This window comes from Eublepharis macularius, chromosome 2, assembly GCF_028583425.1.
Source record: "Eublepharis macularius isolate TG4126 chromosome 2, MPM_Emac_v1.0, whole genome shotgun sequence".
In the NCBI taxonomy this organism is placed as follows: Eukaryota; Metazoa; Chordata; class Lepidosauria; order Squamata; family Eublepharidae; genus Eublepharis; species Eublepharis macularius.
The window spans coordinates 83816839-83840718 of NC_072791.1; the positions used below are offsets into that span (position 1 = coordinate 83816839).

At 39.5% G+C, this 23880-nt stretch overlaps 1 protein-coding gene across 1 annotated transcript in view; it reads right to left on the reverse strand.

Annotated features, from left to right (window-relative positions):
- Positions 1-3447: 3447 nt before the first annotated feature.
- Positions 3448-23880, reverse strand: part of EXT2 (exostosin glycosyltransferase 2) — a 139806-nt gene continuing 119373 nt past the window's right edge. The window contains exons 11-14 of the mRNA XM_054971804.1: positions 12186-12329; positions 11049-11177; positions 8513-8595; positions 3448-5704 (exon numbers count right to left, since the gene is read on the reverse strand). Coding sequence (XP_054827779.1) covers positions 5566-5704; positions 8513-8595; positions 11049-11177; positions 12186-12329 — 495 coding nt within the window. The 3' untranslated portion in view covers positions 3448-5565. The remainder of the gene's footprint in view (positions 5705-8512; positions 8596-11048; positions 11178-12185; positions 12330-23880) is intronic.

A 23880-nucleotide genomic window follows, 5' to 3' on the forward strand; every position in this document is an offset into this window, starting at 1 on the left:
GCACAAATACAGATAACTACGTAATTTTAGTATGCAAGATTCTGTATATATTGACCTCTTTCTATAGCATAGTGGCTGTATTTTAGTTGCTGTGTTATATATAGTAATTATATATATATTGGAAGTATAGTAAATTCCAATTTATGGCAACCCTATGAACTGACAACCTCCAAAATGTCCCATCATTGACAGCCTTGCTTAGTTATAATATCCCTTACTTCACAGGCAAATTTAAATAAAAGTCTCTTATTTTCTAGTGGTCAGTATCACCTTGATCTGCACTGGGCAAGTTTAGGGCTCTTTGAAATATCATCCTTGCTAATGTGGAAGGTACCAGAACTCTAAAAAGTAATTCAAGACACAGTGCTTTGGTAATACAAAAGATGACCAGTGGCAGCTAACATGGAGTTTGCGTAAAAGGTTGCTTTCACATGAGGCCACGAAAATGTATCCATGCCACAGCAGCATCAGCAAGCTTTGTGGGAGCAGGCAGAAACAGGGTCCACATCCCTCATCCCCATGCTGTTCACTGTTGCCACTGGCCCAACTCCTCCTCCATCAGTGTTGCAGGGGGCTCAAAGGGCCAATGTGATAGCAACTGCACCAGCCCCTCCCCTTTCCCTTAGTCAGCTGTACCACGCTGCAAAGCTATAGCCTGGCACAGTTTGGAAAAGAAAAATGTCCTGTGAAGAGGCCATAAGGGGAGGAAGGGAATGCAGAGCTTAGGTCCACCATTTTGAAGGCAGAGCTTAGCTTTATCCTGTAGTAGCTATGGGTGGAGAATCCACACAGACTCTCTTGCCAGTAGCCACTCTGCCCTTGCCCCTTTCAGCCAGATAAAAGATTTTTCTGTTATCCAGTTTAAAGGGGAAAGCCTCTTGAGTTGTGTTCAGAATGAGCTTTTAAAGGTGTGGAGACATTTATTTAATTCAGGGGCTTCCTGAATTCAACATAGCAAAAAATTCTTATGTGAGAATAGTCCATCTCTGTATAGAGGAACAGAAAATCATGACCTCCATATTACACAAATTATATAGTCATATTTAAGGGTTTATCAGCCAAGCTGAAAGTATATTACATGCTGAATTATATCATAATCATAGAAAATATTGGTATTCCTGAAACAAAAACAACCTTCTAAGGGCTCAGATTAAAATAATAATAATAATAATAATAAAAAGAACATACACAAGCAAAGATGGGATGGATAGAGCAGACTTTCCTGGGGAGTGAGCTTACAAGTTTCATATATAAAAATAGATTAAGGTTTTTGTCTAACGGGTGTTTAGCTGTTCTCTATTCAAAACCAACTAACAGCAATTGTCTAGAGACAGCACTTGTGTATCCATTACATGTCTGCCTTGTTTTAAAAACACAGAAGCTTCATGGGGAAGTTAAGAGATGAAAGAGTTAAGCATTTCCTTGTTTCTCCAAGTAAACAGACAATCAAAGCAAATGAGGATAAAGTCAAGGACATTTGGAGAGGAATTATTGTAACCAAGTCCGGAAAATGAATTTGGCAAACAGGGCCTCTCTCTCTTTAGTATCCCTTCTCAGAAATCCTTCTGGAATTTCTGCTGGGAATACCTATCACAGCTGTGCTGTGCTGTGTTTCCTCCAGTGGATTACGCCTCAGCCACCACCATCACTGCTCCATTTCAACTAATTGTCTCAGATGTTGCCATTTGTTATCCCCTTAATGAGAAACAAGTTTCCTTCACAGCCACCGCTGCAAGAACCTGGCAGGCATTGGAATCCTGAAGATCAGCAGATGCAGGACTGTAAAACAGTGGTTTGTTCGCAACTGAAATTACACAGAAAGGGCAAGTGATTCCAAACAGTTTCAAATCTGAGGTAGGCTGAACAACCATCACACCAGTAACAAGGTCTGACAGCTTACCTTGTACTCCAGGCAAACTTGCATGCCATAAAGGAAGCCATTTTGGTTCAATATTTGCTGCATGGTACATAATAGTGTTTCATGCCTTGGATTCCACCCACAAAGTGAATAGCATTGATCTACTACTGCTGATGGATTGTGCAGTGTGTTTTAAATTGTTGTGATCCGCCCTGAGCCCACTTGGTTGGGGAGGGTGGACTATAAATTTAAGCAAATAAATAAATATCGGAAGAGTGCTCAGAAACTGCAATGATGGATACGCAAAGTGTGCGCACAAAATATGGTTTGTGAAGAAAATAAATCCCTGTCTAATGCTGTGCTGGTGAGATTCACAGCGTTGTGATGAGCAAATATCACTGTTGTAGTTTGCTTTTGTTCTCAGCATTTTTCTTGGTTTTCCAATCTCTCTTTTCCTTGAGTCTGGCTGTTATTTTTCATGAGAAAAGCTGTAGCTTTATCTATTGCCACCTGCATATGAAGTGTCACAAAAGTAACCACAATACCAAACTTTAACTAGCAGTAAGGGTCAGTTGTCTTCAGGATGTTCTTCCACCTAGAATATCACGCTAAGGTACACGTGCACATGTGGCTCATAACAGCCATGCTGTGCAGTATGCAGCTCTCTCAAAGCTAGGCAGCAGCATGATGGTGTTCTGACCCCTCAAACTTCGGGGGCGGGGGGGGGGTCATAACTCTAACGTTCAACTGTTCTATGTACAGAGAAGTTGCCTCCCTCTTCCCCTGGAAAATTTACATTGCATTTCAAGGGCTTACATAGAAGAAAACTATGGTTCAGCATGGAGATATTCTCCGAAAGAAAACATCCAGCTCTCACAAAAGAAATATAGACATTATCCATAGGTAAGAAACTCAACACTAACAAACTGGGCACCACAGAAGTGGTGGGCTTAATTTTGAGAATATTCCGTGAGGGAGGGAGGGGGAGAGAGAGAGAGAGAGAGAGAGAGAGAGAGAGAGAGAGAGAGAGAGAGAGAGAGGAGACCAACATGGATCTTCTAGATCAGAGATCCCTGACATTAAGCTTGTGGGTACTTTTGAATTTTGAGCACAGCCTACCACAAAATGGTTGCCACAGGGGATGAGATCAATCACAAAATGACACAAGGTTCCAAGCTAAGCATCTTCCTACAATGGAGACAGTTGTTTCTGAACAGATGGTATATGCAGACACAAAGGTGATGCCTCTTGAGTTCTTCTGAAGCACCTCTTCCTTCAATAATGTGGAGAAAAGAGTCTCTGCTTTGGGGGAAGAGAAGATTTGGAAAAGCAGTAAACAAGCACCAGGAAACTCTTAAGCAGGCACCACATTGGATTGATCAGTTTACATGCAGAAGAGTACTCCATTGGGGTTCACTGTTGTAGCTCTCTACACATTTTATGAGTGATTGCAATAGAATATTCTCATTTCACCAGATTTTTCCCCTTTAAAAATTATCTTCCACTAATCTTTTATAAGTTATAAACAGTAAGAAGCTAGTAACACAAAAGGAAATTAACTCAAGCACACTGCAGTTTTAGATTTTTTTTTAATTTTTACATTTAAAAAATAAACTGGGTTGAATCCTACCAGCTCTTCATCTGGTAAAAGAGGAAGGAGGAGTATCTTTTGACAACTAAAAAGCCTGGGTGGGAGATCACAAAATCCTCATAGACAAATGTCATGCAGCATGAGGGCTTCACAATGAGGAGGGGTACTGAGTGAGATCGAGTGAGAAAGCTGGCAGGATCCAGCTCTATGCATTATACACACATTGGGAAATGTGCTCCCTGGACAATGTCTACATTACAGACCACTGAAAGAGTATAAAAAACAAGCATGGTACAAACATAGCTGAAATGATTTAGGACAATTCCTGTGATACTTTTTCCTGTTTGATTCCTGAGGCATTTAGTTAGCAAACACTCTGTGACCTCAGTGAAGGCTCCTTTTCATAGTTGAAAGTTTTCAAAGAGGATACAGATACGTATTTCAGACTGCTTCTCAAAACTCCTGTTTTCACAATGCGAAGGAATACTAGTGTTTGCTACTACGTTTATATAAAGGAGACCAGTCAATCACAACTCCTTACTGTATTCACACCTGATGTGCTTTGATGTACATTTAAAACATCATGGACATGCACCCCAAAAAGTGTCATGGGCAAAATGGCACCAGACCATCAGATTCTATTTGCCAATCAGCATTCCAGTTCTCTCTCCAGTGTCTGTGAACACAGCAGGTGAACTTTTCTTTGCTACATATTTGGTAATTATTCCTCAAATTCAGAAGCTAGCAGCTGTTTACCTGCACCACACATACAAAATTACTTATGCTTTCTTTGTCTTTGGGAAAGTATACACCTCTGTGGCAAAGTCAAATGCAAGCCAAGGGTTTGGATAACACTCTACTGGTATAATTTCTATCTTGAAAATAACCACCAAAGCTTCTTCAGCACAATTCAGTACATCTAAAATCTCCAAGCTATACAGGACTGTACCAGTTTCCATGCTGACCCCTGCTAAGCCAAATGGCAGACTGAAGTATTAGCGGGGTAAACTTAAGTGGTAGAGTCCACAATGATGGACTAAGAGAGACTTGTTTTATAAAATCCAGTACAACCTGCTACTCCTTTTTGTGCCAATGCATGTCATTCTACTAACTTAGCACTAAACTGTGCTACCAACAGCATTAGAAACCATGCCACTTTAGGATAGCATGTCAGAAAGTTAACCTTGACCAGTTGACAGAGGAGATAGAGATGATGATACTAGAAAGACTGAAGGAAAGCAGGGACTTGATCCAACAGTGGGGAAGAACCCAGGGGACAAGGAAACAGGTCCACCCATACATTCACTTGCCTGGGAGATGACACTGAACTGAAAACTACTCCAAGCTTGATGGAAAAATACAACTGACACACCTAAGCAACCAAAAATGGAAATGTTCATTGCATACACTTTGATGTGTGTGTGTCTGTAACTGGTCAACTGTACAGTCTTTTATAAGACTAAACTCTCTTTTATAAATACAATGGAAAACATGAGAATTGTACACTCACCTAACAAATATATCCAAATGAAGTAAATTGCTGGCTGCTATTTGTTTCTACTCCCACTGTAAAGCAGACCATTAACTTATTTTCATGCCACTTTTCTGATGGACAAGAAGACTGGCATACTAGTGAAAGAGTCAATGCTACAGGTCAACCTCACAGGCTACAAATAAGACAATCATATAGATTAAGGGCAGGCTGGGGCCAGGCAACAAAGTAAGACAGTTGCTTTCATAAGAGATTAGTGATGAGTTCCACAGTAACTGGTGTTCAGTAGCCACTGATTTTCTGTCATGTATGACCAAAGGCTCTGTGTGTGTGTCCATGTGTAATCTCTGTGGAATAAATAAATATTTCTTGGTATTTTGGTAGACCCATGGAGAGTGAGGCAGAAATATATTTTAATACAGCACAGAAACAGCTGCTTTGCTCTGCTTTAAAAAAAAAGTGTTGAGCCCTGTTGAAGCAGCTTGAATAATGCCTAAATGGGGCATTCATCTCCATATCCTCCTTCCATACTATTTTGCTGGATGTTTGTTCAGGGCCATATGATTTTCGTAGTACTGTTCACTGTACTGGATTTCAGCATCCAATTTGTCTTTTTGCACATTTTTACAAGCTTCCAATGTTGGGGAAACTCTTCAGTTTTTCTGGAAAGTCATCTTTGTACAAGACTGGATCTGCCCGGTGCTCCACTACTTTCAGAGGCATGGTCCCAAAGACAGAAGCAAACTTGTTAATGCATTCAGACCTAGAACAGAAACAAATGTATTGCTTAGTAATGAAAATGTCCCATTTATGTGAGGGTCACCTATTGACTACTTGTTAGCCATCTTACAATAACCTGACCTTTTCTCACATTCTTGAAAATGTTTTATCCACAAGAAAATGTGGATAAAAAATAGACAAATAGCAGAGTGTGTTAATAAATTGTAGCAAGCACAACAAAGAATCCTGTAGCACCTTAAAGATGAGCAAATTTACTATGGCAGAAGTCTGTGTGTGTTAGAACTCACTCTATCAGATGTATGAAGCAGGAGAGGGAACCTCACGTGCTATATGAGATTTGGAAAAGAGATGACGTTATTTGATAACAGCATTTAATCACAGCAAAGTCGAAAGGGATGCTGTCAGCTGCACATGTGCATGGGGGTGGGGTGGGGGTCAAAGCTTCTCTATTCTTCCCTTCCAGAATTCCAAGAATTCTTAAAGCAATGTACACACTGCAAACTAGGGTGGATTAGCTGCCAACATCTCTCTTAAAGGGCTACTGTCAGGTCAAATTGTGTTCAGTACAGAGCTTACAAAAATAAGCATGTAGGAAACCGAAGGCCTAAAGAAATATTCCTTGATTTTATTTTATAATCCATTGGAGACAGTTTTTTCCGCTCTTAAATAAACAAGCATTCCATTTATGGTGTCTATGGTACTGATTGTACTTGAAAGCTTAATATACAACATTTTGAAAAAAACAAAACCTGAAACTGACAGGTTTATTTTCGTTGTCCAAGCTGAGTGAAATTAAAGTACCCATATTTTTGTAAAACAAATCATTTTGAGTTTGCTCCCCTCCAATACACAATGATATTAGAATAAGCAGCAGAGCAATTTCATTTTAAGGAATATAGCTGTTAGAACTTCGGGGGGGGGGGGTGCGTTCACAAAAGTGCATGGATAAAGAGCATGAAATTGTTTTCATGTAGTACCAAAACACTGAACTATTATTTCTCTGAACATGGAGACAGCTAAAGTCAATGCAAACAGTCTATAAACAGGATGTATCATTTTTCTTTCCTTCTCTTTTTTAGAATGGTTACACTATTAAAAAGAAAATGTTTGTCCTAGAAACAAGCTGGCATCTTCAGCTGATGCTTTAGACAGTATCTCAATGTACATCTTTTACATATGGACACCTGAGAGCAGATTTAATACCACGACAACTAACTGAAAAAGAAATAGATTCACAGGAAGAAGTCTTCATACTTCAATCTTCCTATCCTAAAATGGGGTTTTGACTTTGACAGCTGCATTTTTTTTTTGCCATGTCCTGGTTCTCAAAATTAAAAATAGTTAGATTAGGTAGAAGCTAAATGATGTTGCTCCATTTGAAGAGCACACAGTTCTTCCTTTGATTTAGACACACAGTGACAGTTTTTGAAACTCCTTGTAGGAATATGATAGGGTTCATTTCACATTTAAGATTTTTGAAGAATCAATCATCTTCTTTTGGAAACTATTCCATAGCATAAGATACCATGATTAAGGAGTACTTCCTGATAGCTCTTCCTGAATTTTATCCTCTTATTTCACAATAAGCATTCATGTGCTGTCCTAAATAATTTCTCATCATGCTTGGTGTTTACTCTCATAACTACTTAGCAATTTTTAAAAATTCAGGCTATATATATTTTTCGTAATCTCATAAATCAATCCCATATCCATATCTATTTCAGCAAAGATCTCTCAGAAAAAAGATCATGGGTAATGGAAAGTGCACAAATAAATACAAAAATCCAGTTGTAACACAAAAGAGGTATTAGGACAGATGCACTTCAAAAAATTAATCAAAGATCATATCTTTCTTTTTGATCTTACGGCCTTCTCCCCAAAACTGCAGAGCCTTGATATATAACATTTTCATATCACATGCCATTTGTTTTTACCACCTCTAGTACAAGCCTTCTGCAGCATGATCTTCCCGCTTGTTTCTTTCACATGTAAAGCATTCATTTCAAACTGCTCCTCATACCTTTCCCCTCTGGGGAATGTATGGGTGATAGCAAAGGCTAAACATGCCCAAATAGCACTGCATAAGAGCATCACTAAAGCCTATTTCAGAAGGAAGTAAAATCTGCTCTTCATACTCAAATGGATTCATTCATGAACCATGTACCAAAATACCATATAGAAGAGTGCATTATATCTGAACAGATGCTTAAGACTGCAGCTCTGGGCAATGAAAAGATCATGAGCTGGCAGCAACACAATGAAAAAAGTATATCTACTATCTTTTAGAACCTTGTTCTAGCCTGCATAAATATTTGGTTATTGCTATACAGAATCAGCTACAACACCATCTGAATCTCTAAGCTGCTGTTCCAATTACAGAAGGTCAAATACTTCTCCCTTTATAAATGCTTTATTCTTAGTAAACTCTCATGCCAGTAAGTCATCATTCATTTGAAACAATATGTGCATTTTTAATATAATATGTGTTTCCCCATTAAACATAAGAATAACTCAATTAATTTCTAAGCATCTGTTTAATAAAATTTAATACACAGTATATCTAAATATACTAAAACACAGTATATAATATACCACATGCACACACAGGAGATCTGCTGAACCAAGAAACAGAAAACTACACTTTCATAATCCTGTAGTGCCATAATTCAAAAGAAATGATGGGCTACTCCATTGTACTAAAACTGCTATGGTAGACAAGATTTGTATAACAAATTGTAATTTTTTTTGTAAATACAACCTTCATCCTAAATTTGAAGAAACAGTAAAGCAAACAATGGAAATGGCAGGGAGGCAAAGAAGGGGCACTCACCTTTCCACCATATGTGTCTGGTCTAGCGACAATCCATCTATGGCTGTGCATTCTGGACATTTGAATTTTTTTCTAGGGGTCACCTGTAAAAGTTAGGACAACCCTATCAGTAATACACAGAAAAGCAGCACAACACCCCTTGCACTTATCTGTAGTGTGTAAGTCAAAACCCTGAAAAGGGAGGGGTGGGGGAAAATCAATGCCATTTAGTTCCATCTGGCCCAGCTGACTGCAAAGATCACAGTGGTCCAATAAAAAGGCGTGGGGAGGAGGAGTTTGCTGGCTGTATGTTGAAAGTGGTGGCGATGACAAGCTCCTTAATTCCTGTTTAATGACTGTTTTCTTGCTGCCAAGGTCCTTGTATAAACACCATTTGTTCATGCAGCCATAAGAGCGATGAAATACAGCTTCCCCATACTTCACCGTAACCTTAATCCAACAGACACACTTTGCTCACTTGAGTTAACTGGCAAAATCTGTGAGGCTCTCCCAACTGCACTGAGGTGCCAAATTACTTTGCAGTACCCTTGCACAGTTCAGACACTCTCACAGCAAACACACATGCTTTATCTTCTAAAGACTTTTCTAGGAAACACAGTCACCAGCCCGGGTAAATGATGATGGACAGGCAGGAAAGCAGACCTTACTAATTGAAGTAATGCCTGGAGGCCTCTAAATCTCATTCCAAGTTGACATGCTTTGAAATGAGCAGACAAAGTGAACATCCAGGCCAAAGAATGTGTTGAAAACATGTCAGGAAATTAATTCTGGGATAAAAGTTCATTTTAAAAAAACTGATCTTACAATTAACATTCTTGCAATTAGCATTCCTATAAATCAGCTGCTGCCAGTTAGGATAGGCATGGATAGATTGGGTTGGGAATTTTCCACCACCTGCTAATTTTGTTCTGTCCCCCTCCCCCATTCAGTTTAATCCATTTACTTTCTTCCCCTCTCTCCCCCAAATTTCTCCACTCAAAATTATCATAGATAATGGAACAAAAAAATCTTACACTATCCTAGACAACATGTTGATTTCAAGGACTGGGCATTAAACAAAAAGGAAAGGGAATCATTTCAAGAAGAAAATGAGAAAAGATACATCCATTGTAGCCTGACTACACAGTGGACAAAGTGAAGCTCATTAAGACTTAAATACTGTTTATCAATGTAGCCAAACAGGGATTAAGAGACCATCTATTTTGGATGGGACTGCATCCCCCCTAGAAGACCAGGTTCACAACTGCAGGATGCTATTGGAGTTACAGATGTTCTTTTGTAGTGCACAGCTCCTTTACCCAACTTCACTTGGTGCCAGACCTTCCTTGAGAGACTTTCCTTGAGTGGTATAGTCTGGCCAGATATCCATGCTCTGATCACATCCATGTTAACATACTGTACTGGGCACTACGTGCGGCTGCCTTTGAAGATGGTACAAAAACTTATGTGGTAGCAAGAATGCCAATTGATAAAGTTACTAGGAACATACTGCAACATGACAGTAAAAAAACAACACAAACTGCTGCTTTGTTTTTGAGCTCAGTTTAAAGTGCTGGTTACCCTCAATGGTGGGAACAGGGCATTTAAAAGACCATTTGCTTCTGTATCTGACTCTGCCTTTCAATAAAGGTCACTGACAAAGTCCCTGCTCTGTAATGCCATCTCCTTCTAAGACAGTGTTTCTAAACCAGGGGTCTGTGGAACCCTGGCATCCCAAAGGACGTTATCATGGGTTCCACAAGAAACAAGCCAAGAATTCAACATTTGTGCAATAATATATAAGCCCAAATATCACTCTCTGAAGTAATATTGAATTTGGATGTGAACCTTATTTTGATGTTCAAATACACTTTATTTTGATTTGATATTTTGATATTTTAAAAAGATTAGATAATACAAAAAGAAAGGAAAAATACTTCACTTTTTTCTTATGATGTAAGCTGATATATATTAGCTCTGTACAAATAAATTTTCTTGACAATCCCCATCAATTTTTTCTGACCTGTGAAGTTTTTCATAGGTAGGGACTCTTCAGGATTTGAAAAAACAATTTAGGAGTTCCTCCATCAAAAAAAGCTTGGCAGACACTGTTCTAAGGCAGCATGTATGGCCATAAGAGAGAGAGTATTTTCTATTTCAGCCCTAAACTTTAAAATTCTCTCCTCTTACATCTACCTGACACCATGCTTTCCCCCTCCCTTGGCTTTTTGCTGATTTTTCCCCCTCTTACCCTTTACTCTTCTTGGGGATTGAATGAAAGCTGTTTTCTGTGTTAATATCTTACTACTGTGATGCTACTGGTCTTTTAAAAGTATTCTTAAGCTATTTACTGAATCACTGTTTTATTGTGGTCTTAAATGTTAACTGTGAAATACACTTTATTGTGTTAATAATGTTGGAAGTTGCCTCAGGAATTGGTGTAGATTAGAATCTGACCTATAAATATTTCAACAAACAAAGCAGCATTCAGATGCATATGCAATTAAGACTTTGTGGCACTGTAACCTTAGAGAGACAATAGTTGAAGGAAGCTCACCTTAATGACAGCTTTTCCAGTAACATTAGCTACTAGAAAATTCATGGCAATGTCTTCACAATTCATATGAGCATCCACCCAATTTTTGATGTCTCCAGGCATTTTATATGTGTACAAGTAATTAAAATACTGCAGAATGAAAAAAGAGGTGAGACATGGGTTGTATGTACATTTACCACAGTTGCAAGCCTTTCATAACACTGGAAGTGACAGTTTAGAACTGGAATGGAGACTTGTTGGAATGGATACATTCCATTGCAAACTTGTTTAATGCAATTCCTGCCGAAATTGGAAATTCATGAAAATTAGCAGTTTCACAGCTGATGTTAGTCTCAATCACTTCATAAAGGTTGCAAAGAAAAGATTTCCAGTGTTTCATGCCCACCATTTATTCTTGTTCCATTTCTATATTGTCTGTCCTTTTCAGTAGCTTACAGCATATTTCTCATATACATCATCTTAAAATATGAAAACTCTCCCACATCAAGTCACAAGCTGAACTTGCTGAACCAACCACAGAAATAAATAAAAGATACAATCATTACATCTCTCCCCTTTTCATACATCTGCATGGATATAGTTTTGGAAAACTATATCTCAGCACTGAAATGTTTCAGATGGCTGAATCCAAAGAACTATGGAAGTAATTCCACATGTTCACAGGAGCTTTTGGGTTTGAGCTACAATATAGCCTCTAGAATACCACATGCTATGACATTCCTGATATTATATCTCAAGTGTAAACATATATGACAAGTGTTATTATTAGTTTTGAGGACAGCATCTGTATCCATATATTTCTAATAAATCAGCCTATAATTATCAGAATTATAGTATGCTACAACTAAAGACGCATGATAAACATGTATTATGAAATGCAGTAGGGGAATTAAACTGTGGCATTTCACCAGAAAGGCCTATCCACTAATAGAATGTGGCTATCTTTGGATCACATCTTCTTTTCCCAGTCATAAGAGAAAGAGAAAAAAAAGAGTGGAAGATCACTGCCACTCTGTCAGGCCTCTACTGCCCATTATTGGCATACAAAGTTCCCTCTGCCAGCTTCCTGCAAATATGAAGCCACTATTTCAGAACCATGCCACATGCTTCCCATTTACCCTTGATGATGTATTTTACCTTGTGGTAAAAAGCTGCTCCTGTAAGCACCATTGAGACTTCATTGGTCCACTCTGACTCGTATTTCCATTTATTTGTCTCATGGTCCCACAAATGTAGGCGACCAGGGTACCCAACTAGTCTGTCAGGGAATTCTCTCCACACCTGACAAGAACAATGGAGATGTTAAGTTAGTATTCACTAAAAAACCAGACAATTTCATATTTTAATTAAGATTATATACACAATCAATATTCTACAATTAGACAGAAATATTTTTGAGGGAGTAGAGGGATCAAGGTATGATTCCTGCTTCAGGATACAGTGGATGCAAGTCAGACCTCCTATAGCTTCCCTTCTTTCCCTCCCAGGCTCATGTCCTTCACTCCCTACATAGTTCTATGAGAGGGATGGAAAAATACTCCTCAGGTAGCTAACCTCCCTTTAAAAGGCAATTCTTGAACAGGCTCCATAGCTTTCTCAAACTTCCTTATCTCCTGCTCTTGTAAGTGTGTTTCTGCCATTTTGGCACAGCTGCTCCATGCATGCTCTAGTCTATAATCACCCTTTTGTCACCAGAGAAATGGGTTTACTTCAGCCACTGTTCCACTCTACCATGGTACTAAAGGACTCCCCCCACCCCAGCTGCAGTCTTTGGCTCCCCTGCTCTTATGTTATGGGGGCTGTCCCAACATCATACATCTTGTCTATTTAGCCTTAAAAAGTTAGTTTGTACACACATGCAGACACACAATTACTGACACAGTAGTAGTAGTAGTAGTAGTAGTAGTAGTAGTAGATTTTTATACCACCCTTCAGAATGACTTAACACCCACTCAGAGCAGTTTACAAAGTATGCTATCATTATCCCAACAACAACAATCACCCCGTGAGGTGGGTGGGGCTGATGAGTTCCTAGAAGCTGTACCTGACCCAAGGTCGTCCAGCTGGCTACAAGTGGAGGAGTGGAGAATCAAACCCGGTTCTCCAGATTAAAGTCCCGCGCTCTTAACCACTACACCAAACTGGCTCTCTAACTTGTGTTACAGAGGGTAGAAATAAATACCAACACTCACTGGCAGAGAACAACTCTTCATGCATGGGGGGCAATTAAAGCAAGTATAAGTAGAGCTGTAAGAGGTAGAACATTTCTAAATACACATTGTGGACTACAAATTATTATAACAATATTATGTCCAACTTCAGAAGCATCAAAAGTGGGACAAGTAAACTTTTATGGATAGGGTATCTGGTACAATTCTGCTCCCCTAGTGCATGTGAAATGGTCTTTAGATACATAATTACTGAAGGACTCCAGTAATTTTTTTCCTCCATTGTTTGTTACCAACATATGGTAGAAACCACATGGAACTGTGACATAATAAGCTGTTTCATGTGATTTGCTCAAAACTACTGTGCATTTGACTGTCAAAATGCCTGAATGTTGATCAAACCAAGTCTGTCTCAGCATGATTCAAGCCCTTCAGATGATCTCTAGAATTATTGATTCCAGAGGACTAAAGATTGCGTAGTAAAAAAATTGTTCTCTGAATCTAGCATATTCGGTTTAGAATAAATATATTTAGGGCTGTTTAACTTATTTTTTTTCTTGTATAGAGTGAAAGAAACCCTAAATTCAGTATGGCTCAAGAACGTCCCTAACAGTATCTAGGTTCTTGGAACAGTGAGAATTGAATGAGAGTAACTCTTTCTGCTCAGTACAGATTGGAGCTACCTAATCAGACTTAACTCCTCTTTGATGAAGGACAAACCAGTCTGGGCCAGTTCTACATTTTGTCATGGAAGTGCAGAGCTATTAATAGGGTGGGACCATCCTATAATAACTGTATAATTGATAGCATAGCCTCTGATATCAGCTTTACATGGGATTGGCTAGGTCCCCTAATCAATCTCACAGAGGAGGCTAGCTTAGGTCCAATGCCATTGCCCATAAATATTTGGGAACTGTGGACTTTTATTTGTCCCCACTGCACTTCAGAACATCTGGAGACCCCGAGACCAGTGAACCATGGGTTAAGGACTCCTCAACTACCTTGGTACTGCAAGGAACTCTGTACATGCTCTGAGGAACATGCTGCAATCTAGATAAAGCTGAGTTAGAGGGCTCTTCCCGTTTTGTGTTTTATCCCTTTTCCAACCCCTTTTGAAGCCAACGATTGTCCCCCTTTTTCTATAATAAACCTTTCTATAAAAATAATTTTGACTTCAGTAGTACAATATATTTCTCAAGGATGTTTCTCTGAATCTTTTCCCTACGTTCCGAGGGTTAAGAGCCTGGGGGTGATCTTGGATGCCTCCCTGAAAATGGAGGCACAGGTCACAGCAGTTGTCAAGTCCTCTTTTTTCCATCTGCAGCAGACCAGGCAACTTGTCCCTTACCTGTCAACCCGTGACTTAACTACAGTGATCCAAGCAACGGTCATCTCTAGGCCAGATTACTGTAACTCGCTCTATGCGGGGCTGCCCTTGAGCCTGACCCAGAGATTACAGCTGGTACAAAATGCAGCAGCGCGTGTTATTACGAGATTGCCAAATAAGGCGCGTATAACACCGTTCTTACGCAAGCTGCAGTGGTTTCCAGTGGAGAACCGGATCAGATTCAAGGTTCTGGTATTGACCTATAAGGCCCTGTGCGGACTGGGACCAGCGTATCTACGGGATTGTCTCTCCCCATATATTCCCCAGAGGACACTCCAATCAGGGGACAAACAGTTGTTGGTGGTCCCTGGCCCCAAGGAGGCCCGCCTTGCCTTGACTAGAGCCAGGGCCTTTTCGGTCCTGGCTCCCACCTGGTGGAACGCTCTGTCTGCTGAAATCAGGGCCTGGCAGGACCTACTATCTTTTCGCCGGGCCTACAAGACAGAGTTGTTTCGCCAGGCATATGGCTGAGGCTGGGCCTCTGCCGGCCTGTGAAAAAAAAAGGGGGGTGTATACATCTTAACCCTCCCTGTGAAGGCTGTCCACCATCCTGTTTTAAATGTGTTGTTTTTTTAATGAAGATGAATTTTTAATTGTATTTTTAATATGTTGTTATCCGCCCTGAGCCCACTTGCGGGGAGGGTGGAATACATATTTGAAATAAATAAAATAAAGTACGTACCAGATCGCATAGGCGTTATGTAGTTACTATAAGATATTTTCCAGGGTTTTCACTGGGTGACTTTGTTACTGTTCTAGTACTGAGCTGAAAGGGCTCCTTCTCCACAAGTTAGTCTACATGTTTCCAGGTGGTACTTGAGTGTTTCCGGGTATGTTTTGGTATGAGAGATATTCGCAGCAAGGAAAGTCACCTTTCCCCCCTTCCCTACCATAACACATGGATATAGGGAAAACATGCAGTATATTTTCATGTGTAAATTATTCATGTGTCTTTCATCATACACACACACACAAACAAAAAGTCAAGATTGGAAATAGGTTGACAACACTTGAAAGAACAGACACGTACAGTCTTCAAACAATGGAAAGCAAAACTTGTTTTGTCCCTCTGTTTTTGTAGGAACAGTCCTCTTCTTATACACTTAAACACTTTCAACATATATCACTGGTACACTCAGAGAACTAAGAGCCACTGTGGCTCTCTGTAAAGTGTGCAGTTGATGGCAAAACCCATATAAGTGACTTCTAATGAATGAAAGTCTTTAGTTTCAATAAAGGATTGCGAGCCCATGTCAATATAGGCCATGTGTAAAGATGCTTTGGACCACCATCTTTATGGGACCTCTAACTTAAAAAAAAATTCAATTGGTTTCTCGAGTCACGTTAAGGAGCCAACCAACCAACCCCCATTTCCCTTGCAATATAAAAGGTTTTGCCATATACCAGTCTTTTCTCACAGTCAATTTTGCTTTCTCAGTTTCCTTTTGGTTACCATATGCTCCCATGAACAACTTCAGTTTTAAAGGAACTTTTTCCTTTAATCCTTGACTCTGCAGTGACTGGTATATCACACTTGCAGCAAATGAAAAATATTCTTGTGACATAACAGTCTGAAACAATCTTCATAAAGCACTTGTAGACACAATTGCTTCACATGATCTTTCCTTTTAAAAATGAAAATGTGTTTCTGAAGATACAATACAAAAATACATTGAAAATAATGCTTACTTTAATGCTTAGACGTAGGGGAAGACACATGCTTTGATCAGAAGGTTAACACTTTAAATGGAGAAACAAAAACAAAATAGAAATTGTTTTGATATGAAGTATATTGCTACTAAGTATAGTTGAATTATTTTAGAGAGTTAATGTGTACCTCCTCCTCCATTAAATAGAAATAGAGTTAGAAACCAAAGCTTGATGTTTTATATTTTTAGGTCTCTATAGAAGGTGCTTTGGTAGAACTATTGTTACATGAATAGTTTCTTTGCCCTTGCCTTGGTCTTGGCAGCTGGATACAATCAGGATGCTATTCCTATCACTTCATTACTCTGCCACTGACTAGCAGATCAAAACACAGGCTGACAAGAGCACAGACAAGTCATCATTAATACACCCCAAAGTTCTATATAATGCCGGCTGCATTACTCAGTGGACACATTCCCAAAGGTGTTCAGTTTGAAAGGGGGTATTTTGAGAAATCAGTATTAGGGAGAATACATAGCTCATAAAAGACAAGGTAAAGAGATTTTTGATGTACTTTTTCTGTTTCTTTTCTTCATTGCCATAATTTATAGGTACCTCTGTGTACATCTATCTCTAAGACTCTGAGAAAATTAAGCAATACATTTCACCTCCCCCCAACAGTGCACTGGTGTAGGTATTTCCCTTTGTCTGAAGTAATGAAGCTGGAACAAGGATAAACTATATCTATGACACTTTGTGGACAATGTGGCTTCACTGTGCATCACTGTTTCCTTCGGTGAGCATCATAAAATGTAAAAAGGTATGTGACAAAATGGCCTTTTAAATGAAACGTTTACTAAGTGCAGCACCCAGACAGTGGAAGAGAAAGGGTTAAAATACTGCCTGAATGGAGAAAGATTGACAACCTGCTCCCCCTTCTCTGTAATTGGCCAGTAAGAAGGTAACAATTGGTGCTGACAGAATTGTTGAAGGGAGTTGAAGTCTGACAAGGAGGGTCAGATTAATAATCCTCTGTGTGAGGAAAAAGGAAAAGTTTGCCCTAACTGGGACAGCTTTAGGTTTATGGAAAACTTTTAGTTAAGGAACTAAAGTGTGAAAGCAGCCAAGTGATCAGGGTTATGTTTTTTTGGAAAAGAATAATTCCTGCCGAGTGTCTAAAAAGGGGGGTTTAGCTCTGAAGAGGGTCTGGTGGGTCTGGTGTAAAGGGAAAAGAGCGCTGTGCTGTAAAGTAAAATATATGAAGGAACCTTGTTAAAGTAACCTAAGTCTGAAACTACCAGCCTCTCAATTTAAGATCTGTAACTACTGAACCTAAGCTCAATATTGTACCTAATGCTTGTGAATTATTCTGTTCTACAACCAAAATTTACTTCAGTTTTTCTTTTCCTGACTATCTACAGACCAACCCTGTCTGTTTAATAAACCTGCTGTTTCCTTTTGAACTTTACTCAGCCTCTAGTGCCATTTCATTTAAAGAAGATGTGGCTTCTTACTTCTCCACGACCATATATTTGGGCTGGGATATAAGCCAATATATATCAGTTTTAAAGTGTGGGACAAAAGACCTTTAAATTATACCCAGAGACATGCAACCAGAGGCTGCACAACCACAGCAAGCAATCTTGACTGTTTTGGAGGGAAAATCTGCCTCACAGTGTTGGGGGGCAAGTGGGGTTTACATCATAAGGTCACTTGTCTGTAAGAACTCAGTGTACATGTTTTCAGGGTGCCCTGCTCAGGTTTCCTCTGGGCTGCTGCTTCATACTTCACAGAAGCATACAGAAAAACAGGGAGGAGTTCTACTCCCAAATTTCCATAGTGCCTGGTCCCATTTCTTCACATTAGTTGCCCTGTGTGTCCAATTTAGAACCTGAAATTTCACAGAGATGGTGATTTCTTGCATCTATCAATTAATGCATAATCTGCTAAAGTTAGAACTTGAACCCAGCCTAAGTGAGGCCAAGCTGGAAATTGGGTGAGTGTTGGGGCACTGCTGTTTTGTTTTAAGGAAAGAAGGGCTGGGAAAAAACAGTTGCCAAAGAGACCAGAAAAATCAGGGAAGAAGGCAGCAGGCATGTCATACAGTAAAAATAAGCAAGCTCAGCTGGGGAGGCTATACTTGCTGACCAGCAGTCTATATGGAGTGAACGATGGCAAAAAACCCTAACAGTGTCCTCTATTTGCACAGGGGAGTGAGAATCTGGAACAAGACCACCACATGAGCCAGGTTGCAGAACTGAAACATCTGGAAAGAGGATGGAGAGAAAGGAGACTGGCCAAGTTATAACAAAAACATCCCAACATTTAGTATTGTTAAAATTCTCTCCAGAAATTATATAATTTGCATGTGTAAGTCTGTTAAGTTACTGCAATTTAGATAACTTAGTACGTCTTTTGTATTATTATTGCCTTATATACAAATACTTTTCAAAAGTTTCTTGAGGTGTTGATCATTGCTGCCTTGCTTTTTGTCTCCAGCACTCATAATAATGAAGAAGAAATGAGAGAAACTATTAAGCAGCTAGTACCTGCGAATGGCCTTCAATGCCTAAGCAGTTGTTAAACAGCCTTTGTTTCCCCAGTGAAGAAGGAATATGGCTGGAATACAGATCCTTCTATAGGAGCAGAAGGATGATTTATTGTTGCCTTGTGGTTCCAAAAACAGATGCTCAATCTAAGCACCCCATTTCTAATCTCTAAACCAAAGTTTAAAAATCAGGAATGCAATGCCTGGATTGAGCTAGATTGTGTTCTTCCTATAAAAGGTGTGCAAACTTCAGCTTAAAGTGGGAGTAACAATGACTCAATCTAAGTCACTTCAATGTAGCACCATGTACTGTCCACATACATAGGTGAGTTTTTGTAAATGCTTGGCATAGCATGCATTATTCTATAACTGGCTAAAAAAATCTATTCATCAAATAAATTTAATGAATATGGATAAAAGTTGGGGCACACATAGGTCACAGTGCTTGCTTATTTTCAAGACTGTTGCAGAAGAACGGCAACCTTTGAAAGCTTCTGACTGAGTATCTAAGAGCAGTAGAACACACTACAGCAGCAAGCCAACCATTTTCCAAACCTAGCTGAAACACTTTGGCTTTGCACCATGACTGACTTATTTTTCTATGAATACCCAGAAAAAGGTACGCCAAGCCAAAGCTTTATACAGGAAGAAGGGAAATTTCCTTGTTCAGCCATTAACAGGCACTTAGCATTTCATGTTGCCATACAACCTTAATAAAGAACCTTTATACACGAAGCCTGTTTTTACAGTTACCACCATTTCTCAATGGTGTATAGAGGTAGAAAGTGGTTAAGTGGCTTGCCTCACTCACAGCACACAAAACCTAACTGGCAACTCCAAAAATATCAATGATAAATGTGCAGAAACACCAAAACTGTTATCAAAACTATACTCAGAAGACTAAATTGAAACACATTTTTTATAGACTGCAGTATCTTTCTCCAATTCTAGATTCTTCTGTCTCAGTTAAAAGAAGTGGAATCTCCACCCTTGTGTGTGCTCAAAGTGTAAAAACCTGGTTCAGAGCAAGATTGATTAGTTTGCGTTCAATTTTTAAAATGATGACTGCCTGAATAAGTTACATTTCTTTGCTCTTTTGCTTTCAACTTATTGTTGTTGTTGTTGTTGTTGTTGTTGTTGTTAGCAATTCAATTTATAGCCCTCCCTCCCCATGAGCAGGCTCAGGGTGAGTTACAGCAGTGGATAAAATTACATTAAGTAGACAATAAAATCACAACCCATAACTCCTTACAACCCTTGTAAGGAGAACAAAAACAGTTTATGAATGAATAGAAATGGTGTATAGTTCTAACAGTTTAAGAGCACAGCACAGTATTTGTCAACACAACAACTCAAAAGCTGTCCTCTTACTACTCACAAAGCATTCACTTCTAGGTTTCAGAGCAGTAACAATTCCTCATATCCTTAAATTAAACTGCACACAGGGACTACAGTGCTCTGGCTTCAAATGTTTTACCCAATGCAATAAATACATCACTTTTTTTTAAACAAGTAAAAATGTCTAACACTTGGAGCATTATTTTAATTGTTATGACTGTAAGTATACAGAGACTGAAGCCCCCCTCCACCTTTTTATAAAAAGCCCTAATCGATATGGCCAGAGGAGCCTGTTCTACTGCAGTATTCTGCCACATATTTAAAAACAGGGTCTGGAGAATGAAAGATAACAAAGGTTACCAATGGCACATTTCCAAATGTTTCTCTTGACTGAAGCAAGGCACTTTGAAAGAAATTCTCTTGGTAACATTATATGCTGCTACTGTTCCCTCAACATTCACTTGCAAACTACTCAGAAATGCAACAGATACTTTCCTGGTGAAATACATAAACAGATAAATAAATTACCATGGGCTGAGGACAAGTTAAACATCTGGTAGCCAGCTCAGGCCTGTCATACAAGTCAAAGACACTTTGGCCTAGGGAAGATTGATCTGCAGTAACCAATTTGGGGGTTGAAGGTAAAAACTGCATACACACTTTCCTTTATGCTTTCTCACAGAGAAAACTGTTACTCCCCTACTCAACCCAAAATATAATGCTGGTCACACTAGCCTGATTCAGCTGTGTTTTCCTTTAAAAATACTGCTCAGACTTATTTTGAAGCAGTTCAGATACAGTGGATAAGATTCTTTAAAATCCCATCTGATTAGCACTGCTGTAGATGGCAGAATTGTTCTATTAATTGGGGGGTTGTTTTTTTTCTTTTTTAAACATCTTTGCAAGACTCAGATGTGTTTGCCAAAACAGAAAAAGCTTTATCCAAATGGCACAGAGTTCACACAAACAATATCCAGGCAATGTTCTAACATCCAAGCATCTGGCCAACATCAGTCAAATAAAAAAGGTGAAATGGACCCAGCAGTTCAAACATGGGACTAGGAGTTACAGACTCCAGATCCCATTGCTGCATCACTAAGTAACCTTGAGAACATCACTTACTTTCTCTATCCTTCAGCTTCCATCATTTCAAGTATGGGAAACTAACACCCTAACAAGAGCCATACTAGAGTATTTAAATATGAAATGTGACCTATTATATATACTATAAAGTGACTTGCTTGATATTACTCCTTCCCATTCGCAATTCTTCAGCCTTTAAAGAGAATGCCAGCTGCTGTTTACTGTCAAAATCCACAATGACAGCTTAGTTGAAAGTACACACACAAGTTTCCAGTAACTTTTCTTGCTCAAATTCCAGCCCCTTCCTCCCCAATTTTGGCGTTCATTCCAACAGGTTCTACTATAATCAGCATACCATGGCACACACTATAAACTAGCAGTGACACAGGAAGCTAAACAAAGTCCTGAACTACATCCTACCAGATTACATTCCTGGTCTGCCATATTCCATGTCTTGTTCTGACACACATGCTACCCTGAGATCCCTGGGTAGAATAAAAATGTGAAAGCTAGCAGAAGTGGTGACACCCTGTTCCAAGTTCTATCAACTTGAGAAATTAAATTACTGATGGGATACAACAAGGCATTTTCAGTGGCAAACAGCTGTGGAATTCCCTCCATAGGAAAGTCAAAGTTTATCCATTACCATTTTTAGGATGAAGGGAACAAAGTTATTTAGGAAGGCTCTTCTCAATTGGTTGGAATTGTCATTTAAGCTTTATTATTATTGTTTTCTTAGACAGACATATAGATACAGATATAGTTACAGATACAGATACAGAATTTTCCAAAATGCTCTGAACTTCCTGCATTTAAAAGAAAAATGACAGCTAAATCGTAACATATATAAATATATGCCTACCATACTACTGTCACTTACTATGAATATTTCAATATCAAGGTCCAGCCTTTTCATTCATGGGCTGCCTCTGTCCAGCAGTTAGAATGAGAAATGCTGTCTTTCTAAAACAGAGCACAAGAGAATTCTGGTGCTCCTCATGGGACTCTCCTTACAAGGAATGCACTTAAGCATGTAAGCAATACAAAAAAGGCACAACTATACACATGTATCTTATGCTATTATTTTTAATTAATACCAATTAATACTATTATTCTAAAAGGAAGAGTCAAGCATGAATTACTTTCAAGTATCCTGTACTTGATCATGCTCCGATTTATGCTGCCTAAGTGGCAGAGCTTAAACTTGCCATGGAGGGAACTTGGATGTTCCCTCAAAAAAAAGGAAAAGTTGGCCTGCCTGTCCATATAACTGCTAATCCAAATATAATTTCCTCATCTGGAGTCACTTCTGGTATTATTAATATCTCCCCACCCCCCATTTTTAATTCTTTCTTCCTGATACTATAGCTAAAACAGTTTGTCTTGGACCAGCTGTTAAAATTTTCAACTGAACATACTAAAAACTATTTTCTCTAGCACTTAGTGTCCCTTGAGGCTTAAAGATCTTGGAGAAGAGGAGAAGCGGTGTTTCCCCTCAACAGCAGTATCTTTCAAGCTTACTGGAAGATCTCCAGGAACCACTCTCGCACAGATGACACTGAACTCTCCACTAGAGATGGGCATGAAATGGGAAAAAACAAAACGAGCATTTCGTGTTTTGTCACATTCCACGAATCACAAACTTTCACGATATTGTCCCGTTTCGCGAAACGATTTGTTAGTCTTGTGATTTGTCAGAACCCAGGGCAAATGAGTGGTCCCCTTCATACCCAGAGATGCCAAACTGGCAGGGAGCCTTCAGCAGGCTCTCCTCCACCCACCGCCACCCAACAAGCCAGCAAGAACAAATGCTCTAAATAAGAATATAAGCAAAGAAAATTAAAGAAAAAAAAAAGGTAGGCCTCAGTCAAGCTAGGCCCCAGAGCCAGGCAATGCCCTGAGACTGGCGTTGGGTGGGGTGGAGGAAAGAAGACACCCTTACCCAATGACCTTCCCAGCAAGGCCAAGAGCTGAAAATAAGAAAGAGGCTTTTCAATCTCTTTTAAAGCAGCAGCAAATCCAGCCAAAAGCTCCCAATTCTACTCACTCCAAATCCCAGCAACAGGTCCTCCCTCTCCCTCTGTATACTGGAACTGAGAAGCACATGGTAGAGAGCTGTGTCTTATATAAGAAATGCTCACAGAGCAGAACAGAGCAGAACAGGAGGTCTCTGGCTGGCAGACAGACCTGCCTAACAGGGTTTGGAGGGATGAAGTTGGTGTTCCCACGGCTACAGAAGGCCCATCTCCTCAGTTGCCTAGGGGATTAACCCCCCTGCTCCTTGCTATATAGGGCAGAATGGAAGCTCTCCAGTTGGCAGGGCAATTATGTGGGCTAAGATTGGGGTTTCCAATGGCAACAAAAAGTCTGCAGACATTCCAGGCCTATGTTGCCTAGAGAATCAATGGATCGGCGCCAGCCTGTCTGGCATCACAAATCATTCACGAATCGACCCATGAAGTCATGAATTTCGTGAAAACTGCGGCCCCACAAAACATGTTTTGTGAAACATGAATTGGCCTGATTCATCACGAAATCGGATTCGTACTTCAATTTGTGTCCATGTCTGCTCTCCACCCACTGGGTTGAAGGGAGCAAAGGTCAAAGGTCTTGTAGAGAAGAGATGAGAGCCAGTTTGGTGTAACGGTTAAGAGCGCGGGA